General features: G+C 41.2%; 1 protein-coding gene across 7 annotated transcripts in view; it reads left to right on the forward strand.

Moving 5' to 3' along the window:
• DDR2 (discoidin domain receptor tyrosine kinase 2) overlaps window positions 1-27,798 on the forward strand; it is a 164,600-nt gene that overhangs the window by 73,087 nt on the left and 63,715 nt on the right. For 6 of the 7 annotated variants that reach the window (XM_017948861.3, XM_017948856.3, XM_017948857.3 and 3 more), the window contains one exon: window positions 26,846-26,954. In XM_017948861.3, coding sequence (XP_017804350.1) covers window positions 26,873-26,954 — 82 coding nt within the window. In that variant the 5' untranslated portion in view covers window positions 26,846-26,872. Of the gene's footprint in view, window positions 1-3,789; window positions 4,997-26,845; window positions 26,955-27,798 lie in introns of those variants that run through there. The other variant, XM_031654941.1, reaches the window with a different exon arrangement.

Below are 27,798 nucleotides of genomic sequence, written 5' to 3' on the forward strand. Positions count from 1 at the left end.
CTCTGTGGGAGGCGATGCCCTGATTTGTAGCTTTTGCTGATTTCCATCGAGTAAATACTCTTGCCATGTTTGATTTCAAGCTACCAACATCATGTCAATTGGCTTACAGAAGCCCTGAAAATTTAATAATCAGCTCTTATGAGCCTGTACAAATTGATCTTGCATTCTGCTGCTAATATCTACTTTTGAAGTTGTCAGTTTAGATTGGAACATACATAAATTGCCATGCAGTCTGATAAAGACAGAAATAGAAGTATGTAGAAGGTAGAAAGGTATCACAAGGGACACTGGTTCAATTCCATGGTGGGCATATCCACATGGTAGCCTGCAAAAAAAGACAGACAAGGCCTATAGGTAGGTGGAGACAGGGACCTTCAGAGCATCTTCAGTGCCTTCAGGTCATGGGGAAATGCCTTGGCCTGCCTTAAGGTCCCGTGCAGTCTAGCCTCACCTTACCTGGCTAAGCTTTCTCCCACATTTACTAACACAAACCTTCTGCTCTAGTGAGTGCAGTCCAGTGTTTTCAATCTTGAGAGCACGTCCCTGCCTTGGGTGACACCATCCCACCACACCCCTCTTTGGAAAGTGCCTTCCCTCCACCTCCGTTTCCCTGCTGTACTCATCCTTCTTTATGAATGCTTCCTACAACAGCTCCAAGCCACAGAAAACACTAACAGAAAGGGAAAGATTGATCACATGGATTCCATTAAAGTGAAGAATTTGTGTTTATCAACAGTCACTGTTAAGAAAGGAAAAGGCAAACAATGGAGTCAGAGGAACTATTTGGAGCACTTATGACCAATCGAGGATTTGCATTCAAGACATGTAAGGACCTCTCACAAATCAATAAGAAAAAGACAGGAGAAGGGGCAGGAGACCAGAACAGGAACTTCACAAGAATGGATATCCAAATGACATGAAAAGAAGTTTGCCTTCACTGTACCTTTACCTCAGTCACTAGGGAAATGTGATGCCACTACATACCCACCAAAGTGGCTGAAACCAAATAGACTTGTATTACCAAGCATTGTCGAAGACTTGAAACAGTGGGAAATAACGTATACTGCTGGTAAGAATCAAATGTGGTATAACCTATTTGAAAAACATTTTGGCAATTTTTATTAAAATGGAACATTTGCATACTCTATAACCCAGAATTAATATCCTAGCTATAATCCAATGAAAATGTATATCTATATGTTTACCTAAAAGTATGTACTGGAATGTTTATACAGCATCATTAGTTATGGCTCCAAATTGGAAATACCCAGATGTTCATCAACAGTAAAAAATAAATTATAGGCTATTTGTAAAGTGGAATCTTATTAAACTATGAAAAAGCATGACATATTGCTCCATAGAACTACATGGATGAACCTCATAAACCTAATTTTGAGTGAAAGGGGCCAAACACAAAAGAAGACAAAATGGAGTTATTATATTTATATAAAGTTCAAAAACAGACAAAACTCTATGAGGTTAGACATCAGTTTACCTGATACCTTTGGGGAAGAGCAAGAGGTTAGTGACTGGGAGGGCTGTGTTGGAGGCTTCTGAGTTGCTGAGGATGTTATATTTCTGTCCCTGAGTGGTGATCACACAAGTATGTTCACTTTGTCATTGAGCTTTACATGTGTGATTTGTGCACTTTTCTGCTTCTGAATGAAAGTGTTAGAACTAGTGTTGGAAAATGAGGGAGTGTTTCTGGACCGCCTTTGTGTTTTTTCTTTTGACGTTTTCTATCTTTATGAGTTTATTCATCAAACAAAGACATATTGAGAATGACAATGTGCTGGGATCTATTTTAGGTACTGAGAGTGAAACAAAATAGAAACAATTGCCCTTTTCATGGAGCTTGCATTCTCAAGGGGACAGCAAGGTCATTGAACAGAAAAATATGTAACAAGTTAGGGGATAAGAAATACTCTAAAGTGGTATTAGGGGATAAGAGGATAAAGAATAATGGAGCTGGGCTGACGGTTTGGGCACTGACTAGGTATCGTTTTATATGGGGTGGTTGAAGAGGACCTCTGACCAGGCAACCTTGGAGCCAGAGCCTGGATGAAGTGAGTAAGGGAGCCTGAGAGGTATGTGAAGAACATTCCAGGCAGAGAGGGCAGTAAGCACAAAGGCCCTGCATTGGGATGCTTGGCCTCCGAAGCAAGAAACTCAGCATCATTCTTGGCTTCTCTCTCTCTTCTTCACCCTCATATTTGAATCAAGTCATGATCCATTTGATTTCATAGCTAAATCTCTCATAGTTTGCAACCTCTGCCTCCCAGGCTCAAGCGCTTCTCCTGCCTCAGCCTCCCGAGTAGCTGGGATTACAGGCACGTGCCACCACGCCCAGCTAATTTTTGTATTTTTAGTAGAGATGGAGTTTCACCATGTTGGCCAGGATGTCCTCGAACTCCTGGTTTGTCTCCATCCCCTCCATTGTTGCCTATTTGGGCAATAGTTTTTTGACTCTGCCTTCTCGTTTCCATTTTTTTCTCTTCTGGTTTTAAGTCACTCACTGGATATGCCACTTCTCTGCCTAAAAGCCCTCCAGTGGCTCTGCTTTGCTCTCAGAGTAAATGCCCTACAAGGTTTTGGCTTTCCTCACTGGTCTCATATCTTTCTGATTTGCCGCACACTCCGTGCTTGAGCCACACCAAGGCGATTCCACATTTCCCACATTCCCTCTGAGGAAAGACCCTTTAGTCTCTGGGTTTTTCTTCATGAGGGTGCCTCTACCTGTGGAGTTCTTTCCCCCACCTCCTCATTTTATGTTTTGTACATCCCTTAGGTCTCAGCTTAGATGTTGTTTAGTCTGGGAAGATGTTCCTGCCCCTTAAACCTTGGCCAGGTCCCTGTATTCTCCTATCATTGCCCTGTCATATCATTCTGTCATTGAGTTTTCTTTTTTCAAGCCTCCCCTGAAACTCTAAGATACACGTGGGAAGTAACTGTGTTACTTATTTGTAGTGCTTAGCAAAGTTCCTGATGTTTAGAAATTTCTCAATAAATATTAAAAAAGAATGCATGTTGAGCTACATTTCTGTGATATGTCAAAAATCTAGAAGTATTTTTATTAATAACTCATAGAAATATCTTTCAGTCAAAACATTATTCATCAATTCATAAAAAAGCAGCCTAGCTTTGTGTTTGAGTTTTTTTTTTTTTCCTGGTGATTTTGTGTTCCATAATTTTTCAAACACATAAACATTATCTTTCAAATTTTAATACCACCTTATTTGACTCAATCACATGTAAAATTTTTGTTCAGAGAATTTTGAATGTATCTGTGAAAAATATTCAAATGTCGAAATCCAGATATTTTGCTTTGGCTATGGAGCGATATCATTATTGTGACTTAATTCTAGAACTTGGACTTAATTGCTAAAAAAACCATTTTGAATTCAACTTTATTAATTTTGTCAAGTTTTTGACATGCTAGGTGGACATTCTTTACAATTTATTACAGTCCCTTCATATAGACACGAAAACTTTTAACATGATGGGAAAGCTGGTGAGACAAGCCAGAAAAGAAAGCAGCTCTTTTTTCTTTTTTTTTTGTTGAGGTGGAGTCTAGCTCTGTTGCCCAGGCTAGAGTGCAGTGGTGCAATCTTGGCTCATTGTAGCCTCCGCCTCCCAGGTTCAAGCAATTCTTGTGCCTCAATCACCCAAGTAGCTGGGATCACAGGCATGCGCCACTACACCGGCTAATTTTTGTATTTTTAGTAGAGATGGGGATTCACCATGTTGGCCAGGCTGGTCTCAAACTCCTGAGCTCAAGTGATCCACCTGCCTCCGCCTCCCAAAGTGCTGGGATTACAGGTGTGAGCCATTGTGCCCAGGCAGAAAGCTGCAATTTTTAAGGTGATGCTTTGTACCATCGGTGTGAGGAGTGATGCTATTGATCCCTGCTGGGCATGAGCATTAGAAGAAAGCTGAGCAGGGACTTGAAATGGGGATGTGGAGCACTGTGTCAATATCTCTCAAATGGGCTTTTAAAAATTCTTTTAACAGATTATTTGGAGAATTATAAATGTTTGAGCCCTCAGATACACTCATAGCCACTATTTACTGAGTACTTGCTATATGCCAGGCACTATAATAACTGCTTTAAATAGGCAATTTTATTTAATTGTAATAACAGTTATATGGGATTGTTACCATCATTCCCATTTAATGGATGAGAAAAATTAAGGCTCAGAGAGGTTGAGTGATTTGCCCTAGGTCATATAGCGGGTCAGAGGTAGTGCTGAGCTATGAACTCAGTTCCTCCAACTCAAAATGTGCAAGGCTACTAATGACTGGGTTCTACTGGCTTATGTATTGAAAAGCAAATCAACGAACTCATTCTAGAGCTAAATGTTATCTATTGCTGTGGATTATCCATGACATAACCCATCCACTATATTCCAGTATTGGTTAAAAGGTAGGAGAGAAGTGATAGTAAATTTCATGGGTTCAGCATAGCTTCTGACCGACAGAAGACATTGAAATGTTTTAAATGTTTCTTTTCCTTTTAAACCAAATAACACTAAAAGTTTCACCAAACAAGGGTTCATAGATCCTCTCTAAATGGTGGATGTGGCAAGTGTGCACGCTCTGAGCAAAAAGAGCCTTCCCTTTCTGTGGGAATTGTGACCCTGGAAAGGAGGAGAGCAGTAACAGCTGGCCATCTCCCCCTGAAAGGCCAGGGCCCCCCTCTCGGGCCTCTGGGCTCCAGCTCTGGCTGAGGGTGTGTTTGTTTGGCTGTGACTCTTTCCCTTCGGTTTCCCTCTCTGGGTGTCATATTTCATGAGCTCTAGGCTCCTGCCTGTTTCAGCTTGAGCCTCTGGCTTTCATTGCTGCCTCCTTGGCCTAAGCTGAGTGAGGGCTTGAAAAATGACACTGATTGGATGCACATTTGATGGAGGCGATTGCTGGACCAGCACCTCACCAATCCCCAGCTCCAAATGCAACTGACAGCTACACCCTCCTGGTTGGAGCCCAAACCACTGCTTTAGTAAGAGAGGCCCCTTTCCTCCCTTCTCTCCACCCCATACCCTTGCTGTTTGCCCAACTCTTCCTGCTGAAATCAGAGGCAGCTTGTGCCTCCCAGCCTTCTTCCCTGCCCCCGCTGTCTGCCCAGACACAAGCTTCCCCTGGGCTGGAAAGCCCCCACTTGTCTGACTGTGCTAATCCTCTGTTTGAGGTTCCAGAATGTACTTCCCAATTGTTGGGCCTGGGTTCCTGTACTTAGCTGCCCAGAATCTCCACTTCTCTGCTGAGATTTCCATTATACAAGAGATTCAACCAGAACCCTCTCCGTGGGCCTCCATGCCTCTTTTTGCTGAATTCCGCTTTCTCATTCTGGGTAGGGGTGGGAGTTGGTGGGGGTACATGTACCTCGAGTCTAATCATGATCTTATTGGGGAGAGCTCAGTAGGAAAGTAATAACATACTCATTTAAACAACTTTTTCTCTGTTAGTCTTTTTATTGAACTTCATAGAATTAATGGATAAAGACTATTTGTTAGAGTGCATGTTTCTTAGAAGAGATGTAACTCCATCTTAAGATTTTAATATGACTCCATTTTAAGAGACTCTTAAAAAAATAAGGATTGTCACCGCAGGAGTGTACAGAGCACCTCAACTATTGGAGTCCAAGTGGTCTCTTGGGTGGGTCATAAAATCTGAGTCATAAGAACCTCATGGCAAAGAAAACTTGAAACTGCAAAGTCTCACATAGTCATTTGCTGAAAACTGAAGTATCCCAGCAAATGTGGGGTTAGACCTCCTTAGAGAAACACGTTCCAATATGAGATTGAACCTGACAATTTTGCATGCTAACCTGGACTGTTTCTTATTACAGCAAAGGAGATGGGTTTTTTGTTTGCTTTGGGTGTATTTGTTTTTGCTGCCAAAGTGTTGTAATGTCATGATTATTTAATATGTATGAGGCCTAGTTGTGTACTAGGGAGAGTCAAAATACATTTACTATGAAATGAGATCAGCTCCAGTTGTTTAAACAGCTCCAGTTGTAACAATAAAAGCTAAGACTTGATGCCAAGCACTGTTTCTAGGTATTAACTCATTGACTCCTCATGATTACTCCTCACGATGGTCCTCTTGGAAAGGATCCTGTTTTTCTACGAGAAAACTGAAGCTTCAGTGTTAAGGAACTTGCTTAAACTCACACATTTGGTAAAGGTCAGCGCTTAGATTTAAAGCCAGGCACCCTCATTCTAGAGCCTGTGGCTCAACCGCTGAGCTATACTGCTTGTTAGTGTTGTTGGTGGAGTGATAGTAGAAGTAGATGGGCTAGAGTTCTCCATTTCTAACCCTAAAAATCTATAGCTATTAACACTGAAGACAGCAACTGCCAATTAAATAAATCCTCAATGAGACCGAGAAGAGAATCTGCTAATCTGTTGGTCACTAATATCTGCAGTTTATCTGCTTGTCTATCTGCAGTAGAACTGTCTTAGAACACTTTGCTGAATGAAATTGAACATAGAAAGCTGACTGAAGGGAAAACAGAGAAGGTGGGATAGTTGAGAAGGGAGTAAGATCAGACAAATGGCAATGCTCTGTGGGATACTGTGTCCAAGCAGAACAGTCAAGGGATTCAGTTCTGAATTCAGAAGCTGTTCAGGTAGACACCCTCCTTACAGAGTCGGTTAGCCCCTTGCTGTACGCACATTTGGGGCTGTTCAAAGCATGAGGGAGGCATGGTCTGTACTCAGTCCAGGCATCCAAAGCACCAGGGAGGCATGATCTGCGTTCATTTCAGGCGTCTTATCTCGCTGCCACTTCCAGGCCTGCCCGTTACAGACAATATATTTTCTACACTCTCCCTTCTCCTTTATTTTTACTTCTGGATGTGCCATGGTGAATATTTTTCAGGGGAATCGGGGGAATAGTTTCCTTCTCAAGCTGGGTTGAAACCTAGCACTATGATTAGGGTTGCGCTATCCTCTGCCTGCCTCTCTCCTAACTCCTGCTGTGTATAGGTGGGCGTGGCTCAAGCATCCTCGGGGCTGGGAGAAGGCTGCATTAGGAATGTTCCTACCAGCAGAAGCTGGCCAGTGGGAGGCTTGTAGGCACTTTGTAATTTACCATTCTCCTCTAGAACTATGCAGCAGTCTGAGGGGCTGTTCGGAGGATTCTCCCCAGTCATTCCCATTGCTAGCTTTGGGGGCCTTCTCCCATAGTTCATAGCCTCATACTAATGCGCTTTATTCCTAAAGCCCTGTCCTGGGGGTTTTTGAAGAAAAGGAATGAAGATCAACATGCCTTCCCTAGCCCAAAATTACACTGTTTGACTCATATAGTGAGGAGCTTTATAATCTGTAATCCTTTTGGGATTGTCTGTACTATAAGGATATTCTCTGGGACTTATGCCTATTTAACCAAGATTGTCTGCAATGGGGAGCTCCCATGACAGGGAATTCAGAAGAAGGCTGGCATAGGCTTCTAACTTATACCAGTGCTCCCTGATGCCTGTGAATATGGGGAAAGGGCGAGGAGATTTTGAGAACAGATAAGAGACATTTGAATTTCTCCATGCCTTCTGAAAAACCATGTGCAGAGATGAATTGAAACTTACCTTGTTAGCTTTATAAATCTAAACACTTTCCTTGCTAGGCCACAATGGCTTAATAATATCCTCTAAAGAATCTATGTTCACTCTACTTGCATCCATTTATATCTCCTTTTACCAATTCTGCATTGTCTCTGGACACTTCTACTTCCAAATATCACCTGTTTAAGGAATAGCACTTACCTTGTCTTGCACTGTGAATCCAAATTTCTGTGAAAAATGGTCTCTGGACGTTGTTCCCACTTGAGATTGCTGAGTGTCATGAACATTGGTTTTGAAGAGTACGGAGTGTTGTTGGAAGACAGCTTGAGGCTAAACGTGGTTGTGCAATATGGTTCCTACACACTGTCCAGCAGGTGGTTGGATACAGTTATGATATGCTCTGCTTCTTGGTTTGTTCCACTCAAAGCATGAAAAAATAAAAGCAAAATGTAATCAATGAATTCAACTTCTCTTAAGCTCACTTTTATCTCCTTTTTATAAGACTCAGTCATTATTTCTGAATATGCCATCAATTTTATGTGAGTGAAAACCCAGTTTTAGTTTTAAAACACACAGATATAACAATAAGATGCAAAGTTCTACAGTAAAATTCTTAGACATAAACACTGAGATTTTTGGATTCACAAATAAATAGTTTAGATAACACTCAGAAAGATCTTTTCCTGCTAATTAGCTTCTATTGTCACCTCGTCCTAGGTTGATATGTAGCTCAATTTGTTAGGAAAGGGATTTCCCACACATGCCCTAACTATAATCATAAGCATCTGCAACTCTGTTTTCGAACAAAGCATCTGCAATTCTATTTTCAAACAGGTGGTTACTCATGAGAGAGCTTCTTTAAACTGCAATGGACCACACAGAGGTGGATGTCTAGCACATTTGCCGTGACTATGACTTTGCCCTGACCCTATCTTTCACTGTTTCTTCTTTTCAATATTGCAGGATTCTAACCATATGACTTTCCCACCCCTCACCTGATGGCTTCTACTGGCAACACCATCTTATGCTATTTGGGGTAAATGTGCTCCTTATCAGCCCTGGATCCTAGCCAGGCTCAGGACCTTGTGAGTGCAATGTCTATTGGGCTGTTGTGGACCCCATGACTATGACCCAGACACTCAGTTTTGTATGCCACATCCCTTTTCAAGGAGCTAGGTCAAGGACATCATGCAACTCATTTGCATGCCATATTGAAGATTCACACTCGGGGGAATACTTTATTCTCAGGCAGCCAAGACTTTGAAACTCCAGCATAGTATGAAGAGTGCTGAGCCTTCAGCATTTTTAGCACATGATTTCAGGCTTGGAAATCTGATGTACTTGCAGACCTCTACACAAGAGGAGGTGTTTGCATAGAAACATGAGCATGCTGGGGCTGGGTCATCCTTTTGCTGCACATGTTAAAGCATACATTGTAACCAAAATTTTGGAAGCAATGAGAATCTCTTACTCTACTATTGGGATATGGGGTCACAGCAAGACTTTGGAGGAGGTATTATTGAGAAGATGCCTCTATGAGCTGTTACTCAGAGTCATTAATCACTTACAGGGCACTATGAGAATGGCATAGTTCATGTCTTAAAACCATTTATAGCTACTGGTTGAGACAGAAAAGAAAACTATATGCTGTGTGATTAAACCAGTGTTTTCCTTTTTGCATTCTGTCTTCTACATGTGTTGTGGTGAAATGAAACTTTACCACGTTCAGCAGGTGCTCAGGAGAAACATTGAGCAGTGTTGGTATATATTTCAATGGCATTCAAGACCCTGATAAATAATTTAGGACTTGGGGAGATCTGGGCATGGGAAGAAGAACTGAAAAAAAAAAAACAACAAAACCAGAGGTAATTTACTAATGTATGTTTGTAGGTTAAAACACTTTTTATAGCTGACCGTAGTAGATGGAATCATTCTTTACAACTATTAAGTGGTATTAAATAGGTTGACCTGATTCCCTTGGAAAAGTGATTAATTTTGTCCTCCAGACCTTACTTCTGAAGCTCAAAGTTGGTTTAAACAATTCAGTTGTAGTAGAGGATAGCCTGATACACAAGTTTTGCCACAGAATCTGGGCCAGATGGCATTTGCAGTAAATGGAAGGTAACAATGATCAGCTCTGGTATTTACATGTGTAGGTGGTATGGTCTTGTGGGAGTGTTCATATGCTTACAAGTCATATGGCTCTTGGCCATAAACTATTGCCACGTAAGGCTTTGACTCTGTATCAGTATGAATAAGGTAGCTCTTTCAGCTCATGAGTATCCATTTGCTTTCTGTGTCAGGCTGATGTCAAGTTACCCTGCTTTCGTACTCTGGGGAACAGACACATAGATTATTAAAACTGAAAGGGATCTAAAAATTTGTCTAAACCAACATCCTATGTGAAGAAGGATCTTCCTTACAGCCTCACAAATAAGATGATTAGTCAGCCTCTACTTGAATATTTCCAGTAGTGGAGAGCTCACAACCTCACAAAGAAGCACAGCCCATTTTTGGATGGCTCTAATTTTTAGGGTGTTCCCTCTTATTTTTGATAAAAATCTGCCTCCCTGTAACTTCCTCAGTCATGACTGGAGTTCTGTTGTATGATCTGAAACCTTCGATTTCAGAATAGGGCATCACATATTTGAAGACCATCATCGAGTCCCAGTGTAGCTTTCTTTTTTCTGCACGAAGCATTCCAAGGTCTTTCAGTAAATCCCCTTGTTTTCTTGGCAGAGAGTCACTCATCATCACTTTTCTCTTCCCACTGCAGCTGTATTAAGCTCCTTGAACCTTTGCATCCTGGAGATACAGCTTTCTTGTCACAAAGCCCAATTTACCTTCTCTGAAAAGAGTCTAGTTCTTTTTATTAGTTTTAGTTGTACGGTTTGGGATTCTCCTTTTTCTCCTCTTTGTCTTATTTTTCTTCCCAGCTTCCTCATCACTTGGCATTATTGTGCATAAAGTTCTGAATCATATTCTTCAACTTTGTTCATTGTAATTTTTGTCACTCTGTCTTCCCTCTTGGATTATTTCTTTCATTCTCCTTAGAAAATTTTTGAATTCTCCCATCAGTTGGAAAAAAGAGACCCTCTTTACATCCTTTACCTTCTCCTCCAGCTTATACTGACTATGCAAGCAGCTTATACTTAGGTCCCATGCAAGCAGTGAGTTCAGAAAAACCAAGAACATGAACAATGTATCATCTCCTATTGTTGGCTCTTGATTTTGAATAGATATTCCCTACCCAACTAGATTCATGTGTGAGACTCTGAGTATAGGTCATTCATTGAATGTCTGTTACTGCTAGAGTCTCTGAGTATGTAGTCAGTTGATGTGAACTTAAATGTAGTTGCTGTTACATGCAGTTTAAATGTTACCCTATTTCAACCTCATGGTTCTCATTCTTATGCCAATAGCTACAGTATATTTATTCTCTACCATAGGATCTAATTACATAAGCTTTGGTACTTCTCATTATCCAGAAGGAACTTAATGTGAGAGAGGATATGTCTTCCCCACATTATGAAGGATTAAGAAACAGAGGCTCAGGGAGAATATTTGGCTCATCCAAGACTACACCATTAGTTCAGCAGCTGGTCAGATGCTGTTTCCGATAAGCCACTCAGTTAGCTAACTCCCTTGGCTTCAATAGAGAAAGTGACTTAAACTGTGGCATTTCTGATCTTTTATACTCTGTGTGTGTGTGTGTGTGTGTGTGTGTACATTTTTTCTTCTTTATCACCTAGCATATTTTCTGATATGTAATAAGTTCTCGATAAATGCTGGTTAATGAATATTTCAAACCATCTTTTCCTTTTGGAAGTTGGGAGCATAAGTAATGGAAAAAGACTAGATTGAGCAATAAAGTATAAAGTATAACTAGGAAAGGTCATAGTTTGGGATGAAGAGTAATGCAGTTTGTTCAGAAGTACATAAATCATTGTGCTATGTGCCACAAAGCCTATACAGAATGTATAGTCTAGTTCCTGATATCAGTGAGTTTATAATGAGATAAACATATTATATTTGGCGTTGTGAAAATGAGATAAAAATGGAGATAAGACTGAATCATATGGGAAAAGATTAGTTTCCAGTTCAAGAGAATGTTATCAACATCAACAAGGTGTTCAGAGAAGGGAAGGTAATGAAGAGCCTGCTATTATGCTATTGTTCTCATCGGAAGAAGGGTGAGTGTGAGGGAGGAAGAGAGGACAGATGGAAGATGAGAAGAGGGTGTTTTCCAGAGACATGTTGTCCATTTAGTACCAGCCCTGTGTGGCAAATAGGACACGAACTTCCAATTGGCTTAAGCTCTTGAGGTAGAAGAGATTAAGAATGTAAAAAAGGGAAAAAAATTTATTGAGCACCTACTATATGTGAATTCATGAATATTTCTTGATCACCTGTCTGTAGAAGGCACTGTGTTAGGTGTTAGAGATTCAGTGGTGATAAAGAGAGATACTATCTTCACCCTCAAGGGCAGGCCAGGTAGTGTGCTAGGAACCTCACAAAACTGATCTCAGGAAGGAGGTGCTGAAGTCACATAAGCTCCCCTTATGTAGTTATTCCAGTTTCTGGTTTTCATATCTAATGGATTTTTTTTTTTTTTTTTTTTTTTTTTTTTACCATAGCTTCTCCCCATCCACCAAACCCCAGCCTTTCCAGAGTGTATCTGTCTTTCCAAAATGAGTTTGATACTTTGTGCGCATGCCGGGATCCCCATGGGATTGGTGACATCATATGCCATTGGCTCCTATTGCACGCAAGAGAGGAGACAGATCTGCACATTCCTGCAGTTAATGCTGAGCAGAATCTTGGCAGAGGTGGTGGCATCCTTCATTTGACTTTAGACCTTCAACCTCCCTTTTAAAGCCCTGGCTCACATAGGTATTGAGAAGCCTTATCCTGCAAAGAACCTACAGCTTAGGAAAGAGTTGCCCACATGTTTTCACTATCAAACAAAAAATATTGGCAAATCTTTTATCAATTTTCTATTCTGGCAGAGGTACCATTTATTATGGGGCAGATGGGATATAGATAGAGCATCTCCCTGCTTCTACCTTCCTGAGATAAATGCCTGTTCCACTCCCCAATCACCAGGAAATGCCTTGGAGCAATGGAGTCTAATAGCCTGAGAGTTGTAAGGGGGCAGCAAAGCCACTTCTGCAGGAGGAGAGTGTGCATGAACCTTATTCATCATCCATATGGGAAGCTGATTCATGTACATGCTTTTCACCCTGATTTGACACATACTAACATCAAATAACTATCTGCTTTACCCCATTTGGATACTATAATAAAAAAAGATAGTCCAGGTACCTCATAAACAACAGAAATTTATTTCTCATTGTCCTGGAGGCCAGGACGTCCAAGATCAAGGTGCTGGCAGATTCAGGGTCTGGTTAGGGCCCACTGCCTGGTTTATGGATGGCATGTTCTCGCTGTGTCCTCACATGGTGGAAGGGATGAGGGATCTCTATAGGATCTCTTTTAAAAGCACTCTGAAAGAGAGTGCCACCCTCATAACCTAATCACTTCTCAAAGGCCCCACTTCCTAATACTATCACACTAGGGGTTAGAATTTCAATATAGGAATTTTGGGGGAACACACATCCAGTCTGTAGCACTATCTGATAAGACTTCTGAATAGTTCTGGGCCATTTTACGTAATGGGGATTTACTAAGGACTCTCAATAGCATGGCTCTTGCTTCAAGGGGTTTCCCATGGAGGACCTGTCAGAATCACCTAAAGATTTGCCCTTTTGCTTTTGGGGGAATCATTGAGAGAAAAAGGACCTGGCTCCCGTGCTTTCCGCATGCTCACCCACTCCGGCCCTTCTGATTAATGTTTGCTGTTCTGCTTTGCAGATGCCTCCCAGGACCCAGAGGGACACTGTAGCCTCATTTCTGTGGAGACCTTTGGCTGGACTCTCCTGGCTCTCCCAGAGGTGAGAGACTGTGGTTCCTGTAGCCTCAGGCTTGGCACCAACTCATCTCTGGTGGATCCAGGATTCCAGATATCCAATCTCACTACAGCCAGGGCCTCTTTGTCCCAGTGTGACCTTGCGGGCTGTCCCTCTGCCTGCCTCTTAACAGCCCCTGCCATTGGTGATTTTCGTTCCAACTATGGGCCAATGGATCCCTGAAAGCGACTGTGTGGGCTTCTCTCACCATCTCACTCTGGCCTCAGCCTGGTGGTGTGCTCCTCTGTGGTCTGGATGGGGATGATGAACTCGGGCTGCCCGTTGTTTTTGTTTTGTGATATTTAAAGCAGCCAAAGCTCTCATTACTGTAATACAGTATGTGCCTGGGCTGAAGGGGTAGCAGCATTCCTTCTGGATGAGGGGGCAGCTCTATTCTGTTGTGGTGCACCCGCCGGAGTGTTTAAAACCATGGCTGGTAGAATTTACAGTGCCAGGACTGACAGGGGCCTTGGAACTCCCGCATTTTCACACATCCCAGCCCCTTGTTTGAGTGAAGAGGGAGTTGAGCCCATTCTGGGTATGGGGCGACTGTTCAGGCCCTGGGGTGATGAGTGGCAGATCTGGGACTAGAACTCAGGCCCAGAGACCAGCTTGCTGTCATCTGGCTAAGTTTCTGCTTCTGTTCTCGCTTGTTCAAGATCCTTCTGAGGCCCTGAACCAAATGAGGAAAATTCATGTAAATCTTAGCACACTGCCTGATACGTAATAAGTGCTCCATAAATGTTTATCAGTACTCTCATAAGCCCTGAGACATGCAAAATATTCTTGCCCTTCAGGGACTTACAGTCTTGAGGAGGAGACAAAATTTTCACACTTACACACTAACACACTTAAGGAGCAATTTAAGTCATTAAATGGTTATCTGCTAAGTTTTGGGGAATAGGTGCAGTGGATCACGCAAGAGAGGAGACAGATTATTATGGCCTAGAAGAAGTGCCATGGTGAAGATAAGAGCATAATGTGTATGACATCTGTGTATGACAGCTTTTCAACTCCTGGCAGTGAGATGAACAGGTCAGCAGCCATTCCTGGACACTGCAGAGCCCTCAGGCCAGCCACTCATCTACCCAGCACATTCACTAATTATCACCCAGCTCTGTGCTCTGCATGAGAATGTAAAGAAGACCATGACAAGATCCTTTCCTCAAGCCTAGCCAGGGAGACAGACATGCATAAAGATATGACCACTGAAAAATTCTACATTCATATCTATTTATATCCTCAAGGCATCATCTGAGCCCACAGGTGGGTAGGCAAGTCAGATAGGATCAAGAGTTTGAAGGAAAGCATACATTTACCTGGTAAAAAGGGGCAACTCACAAGCCATAAGCTCTTGTGCAAAGGGGCTGGTAATTGTGAGTCTTCTGCAGGAGAGGTGGAGTTGCTGGGACGTTAGACCCAATCAAGGGCATTCTGAGAATGAGATTGAGAAACCTCTGAGGCCAGCATGGGGCAAGACTTTGGTGTCACATTCGGCCCTGGCAATGTGGTATTTTTGAGCTGGGCCAGGAACTGGAGAGGAGTGGGCCTGGTGGAATGGAGAGGGAGGCTCTTTACTTATCAAGAGTAGGTACCAGATGCTGGTGACTCAAGGGGAAACTTCCTGAATGGATATGGAGTCTGTAGATGTTTAATGGCCTAAAACAAACACATTTTCTGCACTGCTTGGTTCAGAGGCTACAGGTTAAAGTAACATAGAAGAGAATGTCCAGCCAGCAAGGTGAAGGAAGCATGAAATGGAAAGGGTTAGAAGCTGAACTTCTCTTGATCAATGACTTCATTATCTTGGCAAGGATTGCAGAAACTGCAGGTGCTGAGGGAGTGACTTGTTTAGAGGAAGGGGTAGGGACCAGGAAAGGAATCCCAGACACTTGGTGCTAACCCAACTGCTGAATGAGGCTTTCAGCCTCTGGGATTCAGTCAGGAACTCCTGGGCCACATTCTTCCTAGGTATAGGACTAGAGAGCCTTCACTCTTAGTGTCTGTATGTCCCTGGTCCAATCTGCTTTGTTCTACCATGCCTAACATCAGAAAAAAAAGGGTAGATTAAGTTTAGAGCCACTGCTCTGTGTCTTCATCCTGCTTGTTTTTCCTAAGGCAATTGAACCTTGGAAGGCCTTGTAAGTCCCTGTGAGGTCTACAGTTGTCAGGGGTTGGTGAGGTCGGAGAACAAGCTGGTCTGTTCTGAATTCAGCTCTCTCTTTCTCCCTTTCACAACTGAAGGTCTTCCTGAGCCTTTGCCTCTTTCATCAGCCTGGATGTTGAGACTGCAATTTTTCATGATTGCTTGTTTTGTATTTTTTCTTCATGGTCTTTCCTAAAGTCTGTTATTCATCCAGGTCCACTTATATGTCTTCTAATCTATTGCATGAACCCTGCAGCCACGGCCTGGCGTGAAGTTGCCTGCTCATTGTCTCGCTGGTTTTTCCAAACGCTCACAGGCACTAGTCATGTAAATCTCCTCCTGGCAAGAAAAAAGACTGACTTTTTGTTGTTGCTGTGTTATCCCCAGGTGATTCAACCTGTCCTGGGATCACAATAGATGCTCAGCATACGATTGCCACCTCGACTGCTGATCTTTTTCTTCCTATACACCATTCTATTCACACCACTATTCAAAAATTGATATTTATAAGCACTTACTATATCCCAGGAATTGTACTATATGTTCTTTATATGCATTATCCCATTTAATTTTAATAGTTATACCATTTTCTACTTTTAACTATCTCATCCTTTCTACACTGATAGAAAAGTGTCCCTAAACCCAGAGACTTATTAGTACCTGGCTGTTTTGGAAGTTCCTGACCCATAACATTTCTGAAGTTATCGCTACAGGATATGGTTGCAAAGGCCTGGAAGGAGAAATCCTTTCTGTCTCTGATGGTTTCAGGGAAGGTAAGAGGTCTCCTGTCTCTTTGTGGTAAAAACACCAGGGTAGGCCTTGATCTCCTGAGTCTTGAGTATGTTAAGGGAAAGACACTAAGACTGCTCTGCCAAAAGGGCAGACCCTGCCTGGTATCTGGGAAGTTGAGCCCAAGTTTCTCTCCAAGGAGGGTCTCCTGCAGGGATCAGGAAGGAAGGTCTATTGGCATCACACAGGACCTCTTCTAGGTTCAGGAGGGTTTCCTATAGCTAGATGAGACAGAATTGATTGATGTCTCAGTGATGCTTCAGGCCATGTTGATTGGACCTGCGCTAAAGGCAAACCGCCCTTCAGAGCCACGTGTTCTCAAGAGACAGCACAGCCATAACCGCAAGAGTAGGATGGTCCTGGTGGAAATGGCACAATCAAACAAGCTCCTGGGACTTGTGGCTTTGAGTGGCTGAACTGGAAGGTTCTTGGGGTGTGAGCACTCTCACTCGCAGTGTTGATCAAGCAGCGTAATCACATCACTGCCCCCACAGAAGTGGCAGCCACTCAGTTCTCCTCAGCCCAGGCTGATTTCTGCTCTGCTGGTTCATAGGAAACCACTTGGGTGTTTCATGACTGCTGAAGCCCGAGGCACTTTCTCCAGGGGCAGCATGCATCACTCACAGGATGGACCAAGTGAAATGTCCTGGTCAAAGGCAAGAAGTTTGTATTATTGTCCTTGCCTATTTTACTATCATGTAAATACCCGCCAACCAACCTACAGATATTCTCTGAGTACTTACTATGTAGGTGTTAAGATATACAAAAATAAGGGTGTGGCTAGGGGTGGCATGCTTTTTGCCCCTAACTTGCAAATTTGTTGAGAACATGATGCCAGGCACAGTGAAAACAAAAGATAAATACAAATAAATGGTAACATTTATGAGACAGGCACTAGGTTCTAGGCACTTCTTATGTGTTAACTCATTTTATCCTTACAACATTTCTATGGGCAGGTGCCATTATTACTCCCATTTTTACAGGTAAGGAGACAGAGGTGCCAAAGTTCAAGTGTGTGCCCAGGTGCATGCCGCCAGTGAGAGGGGGAGACAGGACTCAAACCCAGCAAGCCTGGTCTCAGACAAGGTGACTCATAAGGAGCAGGAAAGGAGGTAGGCGGCAGAACATTCAGTGCAGGGGTTCAGAGGGTGGAAGGAAGTAACTTCAATCTGGTTTAAAGAAACCAGTTATCAGAGACAGACAGGGCCTAAAGAAGGTATGGGTGGCTCAGAGTTTTAGGAAGGAAAAACAGGAAGTTGGGCCAATAGGGATAGCATGATAAGAGAACAAGTGCTAGGCTGGAAGACCAGGGGCCTGGCTGTGGCTGTGAGCAGCTGCTCCCTCGGGGCAGGTCACTCTGCTTTTAGGGCTGCCTTATTTTTCTCACCTCCAATTGGAGAAAATTGGGAAAGATGAGCTTTCAGGTCCCTTCAAATTTTTACCTTATGGTTCTGTGATTTTTGAGGGCTGGCATGTTTTCCTGGTTGCTTCCAAAACCCTCTGACCACAGTCCCTCAGGCTGACCCTCTTGTGCCCAGTAATGTGGAAAGATGGCCCTCTGCTCACCAGCACGTGCTTCCGAGGGCTGTGGAGCCTGGGACAGAAGGTAGGGTTGGAAAGAAAATGAGAGGAGCTGGTTGGGAAAGATGCTTACGTACAGAAAAGTTTCCAGCAAGTCAGAGGTGAGAGTAAAAGATCCAAATGAAAAGCCAGAGATTGCTAGGGCTTACCAAGGTGGAATAACTTGTCCAAGGTCTTAGCAGGCCAAGGGATATTGGATTATAACATTTCTAATACATTGTTTTGTATTTGGAAAATGCTCTGCCTTCAGTTTGTATTTTCTCTCCTTCTTCTTCTCGGTAATCAAATGAAGACGTTAGATTTGACGTTTCTTTCCAGTGTGTATAGTACAGACAGGAAACTAGGTGAATGGTGTAATGCAGTCAATGTTCTGTGACTCCATTCTGCCCCTGGAAGAGGGATGTTTTCTATAATAGTGATGTGACTTAACATCCTCTTCTCTTCCTAGAAAGGGAGTGAGAGAATGAGATAGCCATCTAGCACTTTCCCCCCTCACCTTTTCTACAAACTCTAGCATCTCATTTTACAGAAGAAAAGACTGAGGTGGAAAGGAGCAAAGGCAGAACAAAGGCAGAAGTGGAGCTTGCTGTTTCAACCAGTGTGGGTCACCTCAGGTCACCTGGGGCACATCCTATGTGCCCAGATACTTACGGATGGGGTCATTCTGGGCCTTTGGCTCTGCACCGAGGGGCTGCATTTTGAGAAGCATGAGGTTGGGACTCCCAGAGGAAAGTTGAGAGTCAGGAAAACTTCAACAAATCCTCAGGAATCGAAACAGAACATGAGATGAGGATGTTCGGGACAGCTCTGCTGTTAGTTTCTGTGTGTGTGTTTGGGGGCCCATCTCTTGCCAAATCCAATCTCATTTCTGCATATTTGTTTGCTTAATATGAAATACTCCAAAACTGCTCTTCATATTTGTTTAATCTGAAATGAAAATGACTCAGCAGAGAGGAAAAACAAGATTTAAATGCCCTGAATGGCCCCTTAATTAAAATATATAGCCCCAAATCATGGGGATGTTTTTCTCCCCACCAAACCTTAATCTTCAACACACACAAATGCAAGTGCCACACACAGTCATGCATACACACACACACACACACACATTGTGTTTGCCTGCCACAACTTGACCTCAGTCCCTTTATCTCTTTTCCCCTTCGTACTCCAGCCTTTCCAGGGTCCTGCCTTTCCTGCAAGGGGAGACATATTTGAGCTTAGGTGGAGGGGCCTGGCCTGAGCTATAGGCCACAGATGATTTTCCAGGAGGGCCACCACCTCCTCTCCAGTCCAGATCACAGGCTCGGTGTCAAGATCCCTGTGGGAAATCTGAATTTTCATTCTTCAGCAAAGTCGAGGCCACCTCAGATTGTCCCTAGCTTTTGGATCTGGAAAAATGGACTCCATGGACAGAATGGCCATCTACCAAATCAGACATGTCTTGCTTTGTACACAAGCTGTATTTCTGAAAAGTTGGGTATAAACTGGATCTTGGGATGTTGCATCAAGTTTGAGTGTACTGAAATTTGCTATTCAAAGGAACCTAGCACTGGATTCTTTTGTCAAGGGAAGAATTACTTTGTAATGGCTACTCATCTAGTGATTTATGAGTTTGTTAAGTAGATGGAACATTTTTGTATACTGAACGTTATTTTAAATGTACTGTGTGGGATTTGTTTTTCAAAGTTACCAGCATTGAATCCTTTTGCGAAGAACTATTCTGTAGTGTAGATAAACATTTCATGATGTATGAGTTTGGTAACTTTAGGCATTTCTTAAAGTGGGATATACCCCTAGTTCTGCTTCAGAGAAAAAGTTGTTTTTTGCTAATGATCAGACTTGGAGGAAAAAGAGCTCTACCATATGTGAGTTATGGTCACTCCTGAGGGGCTTGGGAAGAACGGAGGTACTCAAACTTTCCATTTTGTTAGAGCAAAAGATCCAGGAGTTGCCTGCTCTTCTTACTTTCTGTATTATCACTGGGGTGGAAATTATGGAGATTATTTTCCCAGAGAAATGTAGTTCACTATTATAGCTACATTTCAAAGGTGTTGCTCTTCATATCTATATCATTTAAATATATATATATATAAATATACATATGTACACACACATACATGTATATACACAAACGCATATATATACACACACACATATGCACATATGTATGTATATACATATATAATCTATCATGTATATTTAGATCTAAAGCAAGAAACAGACGTTGCATTGCAGTAGGGCTTGTGTTTTGAACCACTGAAGGGCTGCTGTTTCCACCAGTACAGAGTGCTGGGGCTTGCTCTGAGATCACCAGGAGTATAAACCAGGCAGGAGGGAGACTTTAATTTCCTGCTCACTCTTTCTCACTTCGCAGGTCAAAAATCATTTCCGTACTCGTCTCCCAAGGTTCCTAGCTGTGTCCCCATACCATCCTATCTGAGCACTAGTGTGAAGCTTGTTTTGGGAAATGATCTGATTGCTAAGACAGTTGGAAAAAAATATATAGTGTCATGTGTGTACAGCCAAGAGCTGACCTAGGATGCCCACATATTCCTGGCTCATCCATGAGCCACATATTCATTGAGGTTCTTATAGGTAGGAGCAAACCCTGCTTATAAGAACCATACATGGACTGGCAATGGACTGGCAGTGTTTCAGGCAGAATGTGCAGAAAACTTACCCTTTCACCATGATTTGGCCCTGAATGTGTCTCAGAAAAAGGCTTTTGGAAGCTCATCCAAGTGCAGAGATAATTTGTGAGACATTTAACCTCTCAGACTCTTGCTTTTTTCTTTCCTGGAGAGCTGCTAATTTCTAGTTGTGGCTGCCACACTCCCGTCTGCCTGATCTTCCATTTTACTTCCTGGTTTACCGGTGGCTTTGACACATGGCCTGTCCAGATCCCAGTGGAGGCAGTCCTGAGATGGAGAGTTGGCGGTCTTTTGTCAGATCTGGGAGGTCCTGAACCATGACTTCCTTTGAAATCAATTTGGAATGTCCATCCAGCTTGGCTAAGGAAGAGGATTTTGACTGTGAAGAGGGAAGTGGGTTCTTTACTACAAAGGACATATTCTCTCTGAGTCACGTGTTCCTTGATGTTCTTTGGTAAGTGTTGGGCTGTGGGCCTAGAAACACTGACCTTGGAGTCAGGGAAACTGGGATCCAGTTCTAACTCTGTGGTCTTCTAACTTAGTGACCCAAGTAAGTCAAAATTAATCTCATTTCGATGTAGAGATATGCAAGATCCTTGACCTTCAATGACTCATGGTCTGGCTTGAGAGAAAGACAGGTAAAGAAGCAAACTCTAATTCAGCACAATGAATGGGAAGCAGCAGTCAGACCAGGTAAAACAGCCTCAATTGAGGGTGAAGGGACTGAGGGCTGTACTTTTCTACTTTGTCAAAAGGAGATGATAATTTCTCTCCACAGGATTGTGGTGAGGCTCAATGATATAATGCATCTATAAGTAACTGATGAAGTTCAGGAATTCTAAAATAGAAACAGGTAGTGATTCTCAACTGTTTTCTTTTTCCACTCTATTCACATGCAAGGTGTGCTAACCAATAATATCTCCCAATACAACAAGTGATTCTTGAAGTATAGGACATGTTCCCCCCACACCTCCAACTCTGGGAATGCACAGAAAGCATCCTTGAGATTCTGATAGTCTGTTTCCAGGAAAAATGTTTTGTTTGGTTTCATCAGAAAAGCTAATATAAATGACATTAACAAGGAACACATTTTCCTTGTTGAAAATCAAAACATTACAAATAAGGCTAAAGTCTCCCTTTGATCACCATTCACAATCTCTTCTGACAAATGCAGCAGTCCATCTCCTAACTCCATCTCTGCGGGAACCACTACTGTCAGCATGGTGTTTAATCTTCCAGATCTTATATATATATAAATGTACATGAGTGTGTATCTATTCATAGAAATATATAGTGTGCTTTACATAAACTTTGCAACCTTGTTCACCTAAAAACATGTCATCAACTTCAAACCTTGTAACTGTGAGTAGCTCTAATATATTCATTGTTACGATTGCATAGCATTTCACAGTAGGAATATACTATAGTTAATAACATTATCCTACTGGTAGACATTTTTCTAAGTTTTTATTATTAAAAATATATTGCAAAGCACTTTTTTGTGCATGCCTCTTTGTGTACACACACAAGTCTTTCTTTAGGGTGAATAATAAATGGGATATATACATCATGGTATATGTATTTTTATTGAAATTATCTTCTAATTTATATATCCAGCAGCAGAGTATGAGAGTATGCATTTGCCTATCTTATTGCCAAGTTTTATATTATCACACTTTAAAATTTTGCCAATCTGATAGATAAAAATTAGCATTCAACTACTGCTTTAATGTTTGTCTTTGTGACTACTAGCAAGGTTGAATACTTTCAGATGTTTACAGCATTATATTGTCTCCCCTGTTAAATGCTTTTTATTTACTTGGCCCATTTTTCTAGTGGCTTTTTAAAAATGATTTATAGAGATTATTTATACTAGAAGTTATTTCATTATACAATTTCAAATATTTATCTTTGCCAGTTGTTTACATGTTATGTTTATGATGTCTTTTGATCTTAAAGAAGTTTTGAATTTTGATGGAAACATTTATTATTCTTTTCATTTCTGGATTTTGCTTTCCATGTCTTATTTGTGCAGGCCTTCCTTATCTTTAGGTCATAGCAAATTGTTCTAGATTTTCCTTGAAATATTCTTATGGTTGCATCTTTACATTTTGGGCTCTTCATTTTTGTGAGGTGTAGATACACCTTCATTTGCTTTTTTTTTTAAATATTTTAAGTTCTACGGTACATATGCATAACGTGCAGGTTTGTTACATATGTATACATGTGCCATGTTGGTGTGCTGCACCCATTAACTCGTCATTTACATTAGGTATATCTCCTAATGCTATCCCTCCCCGCTCCCCCCTCCCCATAATAGGACCTGGTGTGTGATGCTCCCCTTCCTGTGTCCAAGTAATCTCATTGTTCAGTTCCCACCTATGAGTGAGAACACGTGGTATTTGGTTTTCTGTTCTTGCGATAGTTTGCTGAGAATGATGGTTTCCAGCAGCATCCATGTCCCTACAAAGGACACAAACTCATCTTTTTTTATGGATGCATAGTGTTCCATGGTGTATATGTGCCACATTTTCTTAATCCAGTCTGTCACTGATGGACATTTGGGTTGATTCCAAGTCTTTGCTATTGTGAATAGTGCTGCAATAAACATACGTGTGCATGTGTCTTTATAGCAGCATGACTTATAATCCTTTGGGTATATCCCCAGTAATGGGATGGCTGGGTCATATGGTACTTCTAGTTCTAGATCCTTGAGGAATCGCCACACTGTTTTCCACAATGGTTGAACTAGTTTACAGTCCCACCAACAGTGTAAAAGTGTTCCTATTTCTCCACATCCTCTCCAGCACCTGTTGTTTCCTGACTTTTTAATGATCGCCATTCTAACTGGTGTGAGATGGTATCTCATTGTGGTTTTGCATTTCTCTGATGGCCAGTGATGATGAGCATTTTTTCATGTGTCTGTTGGCTGTATGAATGTCTTCTTTTGAGAAGTGTCTGTTCATATCCTTTGCCCACTTTTTGATGGGGTTGTTTGTTTTTTTCTTGTAAATTTGATTGAGTTCTTTGTAGGTTCTGGATATTAGCCCTTTGTCAGATGAGTAGATTGCAAAAATTTTCTCCCATTCTGTAGGTTGCCTGTTCACTCTGATAGTAGTTTCTTTTGCTGTGCAGAAGCACTTTAGTTTAATTAGATCCCATTTGTCAATTTTGGCTTTTGTTGCCATTGCTTTTGGACATGAAGTCCTTGCCCATGCCTATGTCGACTACTAAAGCATCTGAAACTTCTTCACCAAGTTTAAATGCTCCCTTTCTCAGGTGGTACATTTCCATTTGTTCATGAGTCTTTTCTGGGTTGTTCATTCTCTTCAATGTTCTGCTTATCTATTTATATACCAATTACATACTCAGGGAGGCCTTTACTGGCCACCTTACCGAGAATAGCTCTCATTCCCTTTGTATTACATTACTGTATTTTATCTTCTTCCATGTAGATATGTTTCTTTAAAATTCTTCTTCATTTACTTGTTTGCTTATGTACTATAAGTTCCATGTTGGCAGGAACCTTCTTTGCCTTTTTTACTGATGTGCTTATCACCTGTAATAGCACCTAATAGCTATTTACAAAATAGTTGCTGAATGAATGAATGAAGGCCAATGGCTTGACCAGTGGTGTTTGCATTTTGAGTTTTATTTCTTAAGGCTTAAATAAATTGCCAAAGGGATTTCTACTACTAACTAAAGAAGTGGGTAGAGAAGGGCTTTTTCAGAAGTCCTTGACATGCTTCTTTTGAGTTCTGTTCACATGTCACATTGTTTAAATATTGAACCCTTGGAAAGACTCCTTCAAAGGTGCAGAAAAGGGTTTTTCTGCTCACAATAAGCTTTGGAGATACTTCCTTTTAGGGCATGGAATTTAAAATGACCAGATGTAGTCACTGAATATATGGCTCAAGACAATCATTAATTCATTCTGCAAATACTTACCAGGCACTCTGGTAGTGTTGAGACTACAATAGTGAATAAAATGAACATGGAGCTTGTATGTGTTGGGGGTAATACAAATTAAACAATCACAGCAATGAATATATAGTGAGAAACTATGATCATTTCTATATAGAAACATGTTTTTAGAGTATGTAACAATCAAGTGGATCAGAGAATATTTCACTGAGAAAGTGACCATTTAGTGGAGATCTGAACTAGGCAAAGAGAGGAGAGAAAGTTCTTGGCAGAGGTCCTTAGGCAAAAGAAAATGGAAGAAAAAAGAAAAGAAGCCCCAGTGTGACTGAGGTGGAAAGGATGAGGAGAAGGGCAGCTCTGGTGAAGTAGGTGGAGCCCAGATCGAAGGATGATATAGTGCGATGATGAGCAAAAACAAAAGAAGGAGCAACAACAACAAAAACTCATGTGGATTTTGAAGTAACACCAGCCTTAGGTTCACATATGAGTTTGGTCACCTATCAGGTGTGTAACCTGATCAGCTTTAACCTCTTTCTCCTTAGCTCCCCTGTTGTTGAAAACAAAACTCATTGAGTTACCGTGAATATTGTAAGAGACATCTCCCACATCCAGTTTCCCCTATTATTATCATCTTATATTAACATAGTACATTTGTCAAAATGAATGAACTGATAGGGATACACTATTATTAGCTAAAGTCCATTCTTTATTCTGATTTCCTCAGTTTCCCCTAATGTCCTCTGTCTGGATATAACATTGCACTTAGTCATCATGTCGCCTTAGGCTCCCTTACCTGTGACAGTTTCTCAGACTTCCTTGTTTTTAGTTACCTTGACAGTTTTGAGCATTACTCACCAGAAACTTTATAGCATTTCCCTCAATTGAGATTTGTCTGGTGATTTTTTTATAAGTAGACTGAGGTAATGGGTTTTTGGGTGGAAGACCACAGAGGTAAAGTGTCATTTTCATCACATAATATCAAGTACACATACCATCAATATGACTTATCAGTGTTGGTGTTAACCTTGATCACCCTGTCTTGAGGAAGTGTTTGTCAGATTTCTCCACTGAAAAGTGACACTTTTCTTTCTCCATTTTTACACTGTACTTCTTGGGACAGAGTAACTACATGCAACTAACTCTTAAGGAGCTGGGGAAGGGAGATAGTAATGCTTCATTTCCTTAAGAGCAGATTATCTACATAAATTATTTGGAATTCTTTTGCATCAGAAATATGCTATTCTCCCCATTTGTTTATTCAATCATTAATTTATAGCAGCATGGACTCATGGATATTTATTTTATTCTTTGGTTTATAATTCAATACTACTTTTTTTGGAGGTGGAACTCATTAAGTGGGCTACTGTGTCCCTTTGACATCCCCCATAATCTTTTTGCATGTACGTTTTCTCAATTTCTGGCACTAAAAGATACTCCAAGTCTATCTTGTGTATATTCGGCTCCATTCCCAGAATCAGCCATTTTCCTGAGGAATCCTGTCTCCTTTTATTGAAGAATGGTTATTAGAAATCAAGATCTGAGCACTAGGTTTTCTCATTGCTACTGGGATGTCATTGCCTCTAGGCCCTCTCAGCGGATGGAACATATGTGTGTATACTAACCCAGGCATATACACATGTCTACAAATATTTCCATATGTAACTATTTGTATCCTTATTAAGCTAAACATGAGTTCATACTGATGTCTCCAAATCTAATCTATTATCATATGAATCATTCTGGGGAAACCTGAAAATACAGAATCCCAGGTATCACTCCAGAGATAATGAATCGGGATAAATATCGAACGTATGTTTTGAAAGGCAAACATTAAAAGTATTGAATGTTTCTCTTGGTTGAATATTGGAATCAGTATTAAGATTTTGAAAACATCAGTTTACATGATAAATATAAGTTTTACTTTGCCATTATTCACCATTTGGGTAAGTATTTATCTTAGGAAAACTTTGTTGTCTGACTGTAGTTTTGCTAATTTAAATTTCATGAGTGTGCAATCTGATAGAGTTTGAAAATTCTTGTATTAGGTGATTATTGGATGTGCCATTCAACTCCCAAAGTCTATGATTTGAAGTCCCATATATAAAAATAAACACTGCAGAAACACAAAATTAACTGTGAGAAGTGTATTCATTCATGTTGGCAGTATCTGCCTCACTCATTTCCTCTGCTTCCCTTTCTGTTTTCTTGCATTATTGGTTGGCGGCAGACTCCAGTTCCAACACCATCTTCTGAGATGATCCTGATTCCCAGAATGCTCTTGGTGCTGTTCCTGCTGCTGCCTATCTTGAGTTCTGCAAAAGCTCAGGTTAATCCAGGTAACATGGCTATTACTCAGTTATATGCTAGAAGACCGGCAGAATGTTAAAACCCATCAATGTTCAATGGTGGGTCTAAAAGCTGCCAAGAGGGTCTACAAAGTTCTTTCTCCATGGTGAAATAGGAACAAAAACTAATATTTTTTATATATATATATACACACACACACGTATATATATGTATTTTAATACAACCTGTTGAATATTGTAAAAGATTTTCTTATATAGAGTAGGGCGCAGTAAGAGGGCATTTAAAAAATGGGAGGTGGCAGAAGCAACCATTTGCTTCTGCATCTTCTGAGAAAAACAGGACAGAATTTTTAGATGTCTTAGAGAACTTCTTCAGGTTGGTTTACGAGTTGTTTCTGGCTGTCTTAGGCTTTGATTTTACTTGGATGTCCTGTTATGCTTTTGGGATCCTGTTCCTGTGGGATCTCTTTCCTCTAGGGTGTAGCCATGCTCAAAATAAATAGGTTAGGAGAATCTTTTGAGCCTAATTTTGTGGGATTATGTTGTATTGCATGCACTTTTAAAGTTTAAATGGAAGTAAATAATTGTATTATTTGTTACACAATAATGCTGCTTAACAACTTATCCAAAGCTCAATGTCTTTAAATGAACATTTATTTGGCTCCTAGCTGGACTTGTTTGGACTGTTCTCTGTTCTGTGTTGATTCACTCAAGCATAACTGAGAGTCAGCTGGCTATTGGCTCATCTAGGATGGCTATGACACAGATGAATGGGGCAACTTTGCTGTGCTCTGTTTCATCCTCCTGCAGACTAGCCTGGGTATGTTTTCCTGGAAATTGAACAGGAACAAGACCAGAAGCCAGAATATTCAAA

This window comes from Papio anubis, chromosome 1, assembly GCF_008728515.1.
Source record: "Papio anubis isolate 15944 chromosome 1, Panubis1.0, whole genome shotgun sequence".
In the NCBI taxonomy this organism is placed as follows: Eukaryota; Metazoa; Chordata; class Mammalia; order Primates; family Cercopithecidae; genus Papio; species Papio anubis.